The 12,184-nt window shown below is 42.3% G+C and overlaps 1 protein-coding gene across 15 annotated transcripts in view; it reads left to right on the top strand.

Annotated features, from left to right (window-relative positions):
- The window catches only part of FSTL4 (follistatin like 4), a 1,659,076-nt gene that overhangs the window by 1,282,541 nt on the left and 364,351 nt on the right, over positions 1–12,184 (top strand). For all 15 annotated transcript variants that reach the window (XM_056516583.1, XM_056516582.1, XM_056516581.1 and 12 more), the window contains one exon: positions 5,809–5,929. In XM_056516583.1, coding sequence (XP_056372558.1) covers positions 5,809–5,929 — 121 coding nt within the window. The remainder of the gene's footprint in view (positions 1–5,808; positions 5,930–12,184) is intronic.

Raw genomic sequence — 12,184 nt, 5'->3', positions numbered from 1 at the left:
GTACCAGCAGCACAAAGCAGTGACAGATTACCTAATGCAGCAGGCAGACAGCTTTTGGAGACAGTGTGACATTTAGCGTAGGCATTGGCCCCTAATCAAAGACACCTGTCATGTGATCAGGTCTTTTAACCCCTTAACGACGCAGGACGTATATTTACGTCCTGCGCCGGCTCCCGCGATATGAAGCGGGATCGCGCCGCGATCCCGCATCATATCGCGTCGGTCCCGGCGCTCATCAGCGGCCGGGACCCGCGGCTAATACCACACATCGTCGATCGCGGCGATGTGCGGTATTAACCCTTTAGAAGCAGCGGTCAAAGCTGACCGCCGCTTCTAAAGCGAAAGTGACCCGGCTGCTCAGTCGGGCTGTTCGGGACCGCCGCAGTGAAATCGCGGCGTCCCGAACAGCTGACCGGACACCGGGAGGGCCCTTACCTGCCTCCTCGGTGTCCGATCGGTGAATGACTGCTCTGTGCCTGAGATCCAGGCAGGAGCAGTCAATCGCCTATAACACTGATCACAGGCGTGTTAATACACGCCAGTGATCAGCATGAGAGATCAGTGTGTGCAGTGTTATAGGTCCCTATGGGACCTATAACACTCCAAAAAAAAAGTAAAAAAAAAGTGTTAATAAAGGTCATTTAACCCCTTCCCTAATAAAAGTTTGAATCACCCCCCTTTTCCCATAAAAAAATAAAGCAGTGTAAAAAAAAATAAACATATGTGGTATCGCCGCGTGCGTAAATGTCCGAAATATAAAAATATATCATTAATTAAAGCGCACGGTCAATGGCGTACGCGCAAAAAAATTCCAAAGTCCAAAAAAGCGTATTTTGGTCACTTTTTATACCATTAAAAAATGAATAAAAAGTGATCAAAAAGTCCGATCAAGACAAAAATCATACCAATAAAAATTTCAGATCACGGCACAAAAAATGAATCCCCATACCGCCCCGTACGTGGAAAAATAAAAAAGTTATAGGACCCCTATAACTTTTTTATTTTTCCACGTACAGGGCGGTATGGGGATTCATTTTTTTAGCCGTGATCTGAAATTTTTATTGGTATGATTTTTGTCTTGATCGGACTTTTTGATCACTTTTTATTCATTTTTTAATGGTATAAAAAGTGACCAAAATACGCTTTACATTTTTAAACGTATAAATTTTCCTGCATGTCGTTATGATTTTTTCCAGAAGTGCGACAAAATCAAACCTATATAAGTAGGGTATCATTTTAACCGTATGGACCTACAGAATAATGATAAGGTGTAATTTTTACCGAAATATGCACTGCGTAGAAACGGAAGCCCCCAAAAGTTACAAAATGGCGTTTTTTCTTCGATTTTGTCGCACAATGATTTTTTTTTCCGTTTCGCCGTGCATTTTTGGGTAAAATGACTAATGTCACTGCAAAGTAGAATTGGCGACACAAAAAATAAGCCATAATATGGATTTTTAGGTGGAAAATTGAAAGGGTTATGATTTTTAAAAGGTAAGGAGGAAAAAACGAAAGTGCAAAAACAGAAAAACCCTGAGTCCTTAAGGGGTTAAGGAGGCAACAAGATTTGTCAGCAAGGACAACAGTGGAATTAGTGATGTACTGCTGCTGATATTCCTTCTGGAGCAAATACTTACGGTGATGATTGGGTAAGGGGTGGAGAAAGGTCTACATCTGACTGGCAACAGTATGGATGTTCTTCTTGAGAAGGAGTTGGTTGAGGAGGATGAGAACGTAGGATCTAAGAAGGATTTAGGGATGGAATCTGTCAAAAGAATAGGGGACAACGAACCTACACAAGGAGACAGTGATGATGACGACAATGCCAGTATGGAACGGAGGCAGAACTAGCCAAGTGTGGTGTGGTTAATGCTTTAGTCACCAAACTACCACAGCTATCTGAGAGAGGCTATACAGTGGTCCTAAGACACAGCAACACCAAACATTAGAGACCAGAGTATCTAATTCTAAAAAAAATTATTAACCTTTGTTGAAACACATCACATAAAAACAAGTAAAATACATGTAAGGAGAGGTAAAACGGTAGCACAGGAAGAAGATTGGGAGGTAGGAGAAGCTAACAAGATTAGTAGTACAGCATACAAAAATGCATAGCAAGCAGTGCAGGATACAGCTCTGACATAAACATAGTCATTTACATTGATGATAGAGTAAGTAGTATAAAAGCAATAATGCATTAAACATGGCAATATATATGGACATTTATCAATGGGTTTAGTCAGGATTTCTTTACTATATTGTCGCAAAATTGTCGCAACTGCGACTACGCGATTTTTCGTTTGACATTTTGACTGAGAAGCTAACTACGTAGTAATAATTTTAAAATGGACTATGGGTAGTTAGGTATTTATTAACTGCGACAGTCGCAACTGGGTTAAAAATTGACTAAATTTACTCCAGCTCAAACATGGAGCAGAAAAAGCTACTACCAAAGTAAAAAAGGAAAAATTGCTTACGTGAAAGAAAATTATCAACAGGCTGAAACCAGTTGATAAATAAGTCACACATAAGCAAAAAAAAAGTAAGGAAAAAATTACTAAAAAAAAGAATACATAAGCAAACATTGATAAATGTCCCTCATAAAGAATAATAGCACATAATGATTAGTAGATGGCAGTACAAACAGTTAATACCCGGTATAATGATCGTGCACCCTGCCTTGACTCCTCACCTCAGCCCCGAATGAACCTGCTTTGCACCTGCTTCATATATATATGGTAGGCCGACCAATAAGAAGTCTAATTGATAGTATAGCAAGGTCATTCATTAGGTACCTGGTGTGTGGGTCCCTATTGTTGGATGCAGACTGCATCGTGCGGTGTCCACCATATATGGTAAGGGGCACGAAAGCCCCGAAGACCGGAACTCCGTGCACATAGTCACGATCATGTGATGTATCACATAACTGGGCAGCTAATGATGTACGTGCGCTCAGAGCAGTGTCGCCGCCTGCAGTGTAACTACGATGTAATCGCCTGGTCACGAGAACCACATAGCGACAGTAACCAGATGCGGTGCTGCGTTTGCGCATGCGCAAACAACAAAGAACACGGACATTGAATAGACAAGGAAAGCAACACCATAGGTGTTCTGTCTTGTCCACCTTCCAGTGGAGTATCAGAGAGAGTGTTTAGCATAGCAAGCGGCTTTATCACCCATAAGCGAACAAGATTTTCTGCCAGCAACGTGTAATAACTCTTGTGTAACTAAAATGAATCAGGCATGGATCACTTCTGCACCTGAAGCCCCTGATTAGATAGTACTGCCACCACTCTAGCTGTCCGCTGGCTACAGCTATCACTAGTCCACCATGGCCTGCTGTCCACTGGTTACTATAACTAACACTAGTCAACCCACCACTGTCTGCTGTCGTGTCCACTGGCTACTACAACTAGACAACCACAGCCTATTGTCTTCTGGCTGCAACTACTAACAGTCCACCACCTTTGCTTCTGATGCTATTTCCAGCCAGGCCTTGACATACACAACCTATGATCCCCATAAAAAGTTAAAATTTTTGGCTCTTTATACAAAAGCTATTTCTTTCCCACTATTTTGAGACACTAATCCTGTTGCAACTTCAAAAGGTAGAATTTTTTGAAACGCTTTTTTGAAACGCTTGAAAAAAAAAACAGTGTCTTTGCTTGCCAGACTCAAAACATGTTGCTACTCCTATAAAGGTAAAATTTGGGAATGCTTGAAAAGCCTATGCATCTGTGTGCATTTTAGCATTGACAGGCAAGGATAATTTATGACTCACAATACCGCAAACATTCAGATCACTGAAAACATAACAAGCTGGGCAGCTTCCATGTGCTTCACACCCTAGTTTAGATTCAATGAAGAACACACACAACAGGGATTGTGTTTCTCTAAAGTTTTTATCCATTAATTCTCATATGTATAGTACACACACTTTTTCAACATGGATGTTGCATAATCACCCAGTGACAAGTAAAGAAAGTCCATGGATTAGATGTCTGTGAAAATCACATGCCTCAACGGAGGTCTCTTGTTCCTGGCCATAACCCTAGTTATTCCTCCGGGCTGGGAGTCGGACTGATCCACTTCTCTGAGCGTCTGGTGACGTTTCCAGAGCTTTAGCTCCCTTTCTTAAACCTGTCTTTTGCATACCCACCACCATATTATACACAGATTAATTCTCCGGAGAATTCAGTTCTGCAATATAAAACATTATAAAAACAGCAAAACATTATAGAATACAGAGCAAGATAGGTATCATTATAAATATACATTGAAAAAACTATTTTCATTTATACCCTGAGGAGCTAAAGTGCTAATGCGCTGAATCCAATACACTTCCCATCTTAATAATCTCTTTTTTAACTCTTCTTGTCCTACAGCTTCAATCTCTTCTAACACCATCCACCTTAGATCGCAGACCTGATGAACCTTTATCCATAAAATGTCTGGCTACGCTGGTTTCTCCATATTTTTCTTTTACCACCTCTTATTTCGCAGTCTCATTTTTCTTTTTCAAATTCCTGATAGAGCTTCTATGTTCATTTAAGCGAATTCTAATGGCCCTAGCTATCTGTCCCACGTAAGAAATTCCACATGGGCATTTTAATAAATAAATTACTTGCTTTGTCTTACAGGTAAAAAAAACCTTTTATGGGAATTTTTGTGCCTTTGGTGGAATGTGTTTTGTTGTCTCTACGATTGATACCACTACAATTTTGGCATGCCCTGCATGGAAATGTACCATTATTTTTAGCTTTCAAAAAAGATTGTTTAGACTTTTTCTTTCTACACAGGTCAGATCTAACTAAATAATTAGCCAACAATTTGCCCTTTCTGTACGTATACCTTGGCAGTTCTCTGAACATACAACCATATTTATCATCAGCTTTAAGTAAATTCCAATATTTGTTAATCACTCTTTTAATTAATTTGGAATGGCCATTGTATGTAGAAAGGTGTGATGTCACGAGGGGCGTGGCTGTGACATCACGACCCCTACACCCAACGTTGGGAACAAAATGTTCCGAATGCTGGGGCAGTGAAGTACCCCTTTAAGCCGGTTTTTATTAACCACACCTCCTCCTCTTCCATCCACATCTACTGATACAGAATCAATTATTGACCATGCTTGCTGACTACAGAGCAAAAATTATTATTAAAGAGGTACTCCATTGCTAGACATCTTAGGGGATAAGATGTATGATTGTGGGAGTCCTGCCGCTGGAACCCCCTGTGATCTCTGTGCTCACACCCAGCGTTCTGAACATTATGTTTGGAATGCTGGGTTTGGGAGGCCGTGGTCGTGATGTCATGCCATTCCCACCCCCTTGTGACATGCACTCTCCATTGATGTCTATGGGAGGGGGCATGACAGCCGTCACACCCCCTCCCGTAGACATGAATGGAGGGGGCATGGCGTGAAGTCACAACCACAGCCTCCCAAACCCAGCATTCTGAATATAATGTTCAGAATGTCGGGTGTCTGCATGAAGATCGCATAGGGTCCCAGCAGCAGGACCCCCGCAATCAGACATCTCAACCTCTATCCTATTGGTAGGGGATAAGATGTCTAGCAATGGAGTACCCCTTTAAATTTTGTGGTCCTTTCTAAGACATGACAAAAAGGAAATGTTTTACAAATTTAACATCTTAGTTTACTAAACTATTGATGCTAATAGAGCATAAAATTCATTTATAAAGGCTATTGAAAAAGTTTATGTCCAAACCATGCACTAATAAGGATTAAGTTACACAATGTGCATAAATTATATATAATACTTATATTGTTTATTTGTCCTGTAGTACTCTAAGAATGAAGAACTGGATGATAATTTTTTGGATTGCAGCGTGGGAGATCTGCTCCGATTTGATGACTACAATATGGATGGCTATCTGACTCTTCCGGAACTCTACACTGCATTCCGTAAGTTGTTTGGACTTAAACGAAACCCTTAAATAAATGTAGATGCTAAGTCCTAAAATAGTTTTACATACTGCAAATACTGATACCTTTTTATCTTGTATTGTCAGCTTTAGTGTGCACATCAATGTATATTGGCTAGACAACTTCTGGAAAGGACAGATATATAGCAGAATATCTGCAGATTACACAAGTACAAGCACAGAAAATTTGATTTTAACAAATGTCATCCATATGCTGGAGAAAAAAAATCCCTGTAGGATCTGTACAGGAGTTGACCCACAGTGCAGACAGCATTTCAATGTATGTTACAGATTTTTTTGCAGATTTTTCACTTTGACTCCAAAATCTACAATGAAATGTGTGTGGATTTCACTGTGGATTATATGAAATCTAAAGCAAAATCCACCATCCTATTGTTTTAAAAATTTTCTGGAAATCCTTACTGCACATCTACAAAGTATCAGAAGCAAAATTTGATTGACTTGTGAGGATTTGTATTTAGGAATTTTCTGTAGAAACACTGGAAATGTTCTGTCAGAATTCTGCCCCATCTGAGCATTTTTTCCGTATGCACATTTTTGTGTCAGTTGTTTTTTTTCCTTTAGAAAAGAACAAAAATATGTGCATAAAAATAAAGTATTTTTTTATGTAGTGTGAACAGGTTGTAAGGAATAGTCAGTGGGCAGAGCAGATTACAAAAGCTTCCCTGTTGGTGGGTAATATCTGAACTGTACTTACTTTTAGGGTGTCAAATTTATTATTAGCCACCAAGCTGTTCTGATAATTGTTAATATTATTGCTATATTAGTACAGAACTTCTGAGTTCTTATCAATAAATATCAGTTCTGTTAGTCAGAGGATTTATTGGTCATTATTCACAAACGGCCTTGGCCTATCTTAATAGGATTAATGTAATTGCATATACTTTGGCAGGTAGATAAGAATACCCAAAAAAGAGAACATACAAAAATAAATTTAAAAAATCATCAACCTTTAAGCAATATAAAAAAATAATAATTATACATATGACATCCCTAAGTGTATAGAGATATTTATATCTAGAAAATGTATAGACATACAGTAGACTGGTATTATTCTAAATGAAAAAATTATGTATTACTGAGCACGGAAAGACACCAGACATTTCAACTTATCTTGGTTTTCCATTTCCTTATGCTGAACTATATTTTTGTGTTAAATTATTCATATAACATTTCAATTGTACTCACTGCGAGATCACAGACCTCACTTTGCTCAGCAAACATTGTATGTGGTATCAAATGTTTGCTGCTCAGTACCTCTTGTCTGTGAAGGCAATGTTCTTTATATGAGCCACTATTGGTCTGTTATTACATTCCTTAAGATTTTTTGTGACACACTAACATGTTCACATACAGTATCATAGTACTTTTAATAATTATATTATACTAGCTGAGTACGCGGCATTGCCTGGTTTTTCCTACCTAATCCTTGAGGGGGAGGAAAAGTAACAAAGGAGAAAGTTTTTGACCTCACATCCTGTCCTCATATCCTGACCCCAAATACCTCCTCATATCCTGACCCCAAATCTCCTCTTCTTTATATCCCTAACCCAAATCCCCTCCTCATATTTCAACTTCATATTTTGTCCTCATATCTGGACCTCATATCCCGTCCACATATCTGGACCTCATATGCCGTCCTCATATCCCGTCCACATATCCCGACCTCATATCCCGTCCTTATATCCCAACCTCATATCCCGTCCTCATATTTTGTCCTCTTATCCCATCCTCATATCCCATCCTCATATCCCAACCTCATATCCAGTCCTCATATCTCATCCTCTTATTCAGACCTTACATCCCGACCTCATATCCTGCCCTCATATTTTATCCTCTTATCCTGTCCTCATATCCCGACCTCATATCCTGACCTCATATCCCGTCCCCATATTTTGTCTTCTTATCCCATGCGCATATCCCATCCTCATATCCTATCTCATATCCGTCCTCATATCCCTTTCTCATATCCTGTAGCCAGATCTAATCCTCAGATCAAATCGTCATATCCCAACCTCAGGTGGGGCTGAGTTGTGATGAAGATATTGTAAGCCAAAAATAGAAGGGGTGTGGCTTTGTGGGCGTGGACGTGATTTGCAAGCCAGACCGATACACAAAAGGGTAGAAAATAAAAGGTGTGGGGCTTAAATTGTGGGTGGGGCTTTACAGGATGCGGTGTGGCATACAGGGAGGTGTGGCTTGCAAGCTGCATTGACACATTCACCAGGGGATGCAGAGCAGAGCTTGTGGAGTAAGATACCAGAAGTCCTATATATTTGCATGGGACTTGAAACAAAAAACCCATTCTTCACATAAAGAGGTAGGTTATGGTTAATTTACCTATCCTATGTTTTTATTTGACATATAAGTAATATGTGTACCAAGTATTATGAAAATATCTCCAGCTGTACAAAAGTTATGCTGAAACATACATTTCCCATAGTTTTGCCAGGGGAGTTTAAACAAAAACTCCAACCTTCACAAATTAACTACCCTATATTTTAGTTGACATATAAGTAACATGTGACCAAGTGTTATCGAAATATCTCCAGCTGTTTGGAATTTATGCAGTAACATATATTTCCCAAAATGAAAGAAGAAATTTGATTAGTTGCTATGGGCAACTCAGCAACATTTCCTCTGGACAGGTTTTGATAAATCGCCCCCATTGAGTTATATATATATATATATATATATATATATATATATATATATGCGTGTGTATGTATGATAGAACCATTATAGTGGTATTCCAGAAATGTATTGAGTATAACTGTGCTCAGGCACATGGTTAAAAGAAAAAATAATACTACAGGTATCTTCCTTGTTCTCCTGCCCCCACTGTTTTTACAGAGCCCCAGTCACACTTTACAGCCATTCCGGTGTTAGGGTTAGCACATGGAATTACCTAACCAGCCAACCAGTGGCTGAGTAGGGAATACCCTTATAACCCTTATGATAAATACTTACCATTGAAGAGAGTAGACAGTACAGCTCCATGGACTATGCTTTTCACTTAACTACTAGAGCTATGTAAACAGCGTAGCTCTTGGTACTATGCAATTTACACAACTCTCATTATTGTCAATTGGAGTTAAGCAAATAGAATGGGGGTGGGTATGAAGCCATGTTTAGGCTTAGTAGGAAAATTCCTGTAATTTTGTTTATTTGACAACACCACGGTACTATGAAGCGCAGCTCAGGTGCTGATTTCGATGTATATATGGCAGGTACTCAATGCTTATAACAGACATGAGCGACCCTTTTGATGCCACAATTAATGTAAATGACACAATCATGTGTAAATGACAGATACCGGTGGGTTTGGGGTGTCTGATTAGGTCCTCAAATGTGCAGTACCTCAGTTCCAATCAGTAAAGATGGTGGCCAGAGATTTCCTGCCTTCCTCCATGTTGGGCATAGTTGCTCTTCTAACACAGTCTGCCTGAGGCAGACTGTACAAGCAGAGCATCAATAACACTAATAAATGCAATGCTATGGAATACCATTAAACAGAGTTAACAATGAAAAGATTGCTTATAATAGTCCTCACTGTAAACAAAAAATACATAAAAAAGAGCATGCACAATAAAGCATAATGCAAACCAGCTCTCTCCGCTTGGATGCATTTATCTTGAGCCAAAGGCATTGAAAGGGATCCACAAAAACATCATACCCCCTTATTTACTATTGCAAACCCGACATGTTTTGTCGCATTGCGCCAGAAATTCTGTCTGCGCCAGGTTTTGCACCAGAATTTGCGTCAGAATTGAAAAAACCCAACTAACTCTCCGTTTTGCTAAGAAAACCAGAAATAGGGGCGTGGTCGCCGGGGAAAGGGGACGTGGTCTCAGAAAAAGGGCGTATTCCTGACATTTTCACAAAAAAACAACATATTTACTAAGGTTTCCACATTAAATGTGGTGGATTTGAGCTGAGGAAAACCAGACAGATCAGAGCATGTGTAAGAAAAGCAAAGTGTAGGGAAAGTGGAAAATGTAGGGAAACCTTAGTAAATACCGTGGAAAATAAATTGTAGGGAAATAAAACCCACAAAGAAACCTACACTTCACTTTTAGTAAATGAAGGCCCTTGTGTGAAACAAACAACAACATTGTTTTAAACAAAAAATAAAGAAACATATTTGGTATCACTGCTGTCCCGCTGCTCCCCCAGAGCGCTCGCGGCGTGCCTCTGTAGCGCTGCTTCCATGTCTCCGGAGGGGACGCGATCCGAGGTGCGGGACGTGCCCGCTCTCGGATCGCGCCCCATGTCTCTCACCTGCTCCGTCCTTATGCTCAGTCCTGGCGCGCGCAGCCCCGCTTTTTAAGGCGCGCGCACACCGTGTCTGTCAGATTTAAAGGGCCAGTGCACCATTAATTGGTGCCTGGCCCAATTAGTTGCTAACACTCCCTACACTATATAAACCCACTTCCCCTTCCCGTCCCTGCCGGATCTTGTTGCCTTGTGCCCTGAGAAAGCGTTTCTGTGTGTTCCATTGCCTGTGTATCCAGACCCTTGCCGTTGCCCCTGACTACGAACCGTTGCTGCCTGCCCAGACCTTCTGCCACGTCCGACCTTGCTCTTGCCTTGTCCTTCTGTACCGCGCCTGTCTCAGCTGTCAGTGAGGTTGAGCCGCTATCGGGTGGAACGACCTGGGGGTTACCTGCCGCTGCAAGTCCATCCCGCTTTGCGGTGGGCTCTGGAAAGTAACCCCTTAGATTCCTTTCCCCTGGTACGGCCCACGTCATCACCTCACTGACACAGAGGATCCACCATCCGTGGACAGTAGATCCGGCCATGGATCCCGTTGAGGTCCCGCTGCCCAGTGTCGCTGCCCTAACCTCCGTGGTCGCCCAGCAATCACAGCAGATCGCACTACAAGGACAGCAGTTAACTCAGTTGACCGCTATGCTGCAACAGCTTCTGCCGCAACAACAGCAACCATCTCCTCCGCCAGCTCCTGCATCTCCTCCGCAGCGAGTGGCTGCTCCCAGATTCCTCCTGTCTCTTTCAGACAAATTTGATGGGGACTCTAGACAGTGCCGTGGGTTCCTGTCCCAGTGTTCCCTACACCTGGAGATGATGTCCGACCAATTTCCTACAGAACGGTCTAAGGTGGCGTTCGTGGTCAGCCTGCTGTCTGGAAAGGCCTTGTCATGGGCCACACCGCTTTGGGACCGCAAAGATCCTGCCACTGCTACAATCCACTCCTTCTTCTCAGAAGTATGTAGTGTCTTTGAGGAGCCAGCCCGGACTTCCTCAGCCGAGGCTGCTTTGCTGAATCTTGTCCAAGGGAGTTCTTCAGTGGGCGAATACGCCATCCAGTTCCGCACCCTCGCCTCGGAGCTATCCTGGAATAATGAGGCCCTCTGCGCGACCTTCAAGAAAGGCCTATCCAGTCACATCAAAGATGTCCTGGCCGCACGAGAAATTCCTGCTAACCTGTCTGAACTCATCCATTTGGCCACCCGCATCGACATGCGTTTCACGGAAAGATGCCAGGAGCTTCTTCAGGAAAAGGATTTTGTTCACACCAGGCGGTTTCCCTCCCAGGCTCCTCTCTTTCAACGTCCTTTGCAATCTGTTCCAGTGCCTCCTGCTGAGGAGGCTAGGCAAGTGGATCGGTCTCGCCTGACCCAACAAGAGAGGACTTGCCGTAGGAATGAAAACCTGTGCCTATACTGTGCAAGCACCGAACATTTCCTAAAAGACTGTCCTATCCGCCCTCCGCGTCTGAGAAACGCACCCTCCACGATTGACTTTACCTGTGCGGATTGCTATGTCACGATTCGGCTGGCTGGAGGTGGATCCTCTGTGCCAGAGAGGGATTGGCGTGGACCGTGCTGGTGGACCGGTTCTAAGTTGCTACTGGTATTCACCAGAGCCCGCCGCAAAGCGGGATGGTCTTGCAGCGGCGGTAGCAACCAGGTCGTATCCACCAGCAACGGCTCAACCTCTCTGACTGCTGAAGATAGGCGCGGTACAAGGGAGTAGACAAGAGCAAGGTCGGACGTAGCAGAAGGTCAGGGCAGGCAGCAAGGATCATAGTCAGGGGCAACGGCAGGAGGTCTGGAACACAGGCTAGGAACACACAAGGAAACGCTTTCACTGGCACAATGGCAACAAGATCCGGCGAGGGAGTGCAGGGGAAGTGAGGTATAAATAGGGAGTGCACAGGTGAACACACTAATTAAGCCTGCTGCGCCAATCA

The sequence above is a fragment of the Hyla sarda genome, chromosome 4, assembly GCF_029499605.1.
Source record: "Hyla sarda isolate aHylSar1 chromosome 4, aHylSar1.hap1, whole genome shotgun sequence".
NCBI lineage: Eukaryota > Metazoa > Chordata > Amphibia > Anura > Hylidae > Hyla > Hyla sarda.
This window is presented reverse-complemented; position numbering and strand designations above follow the sequence as displayed.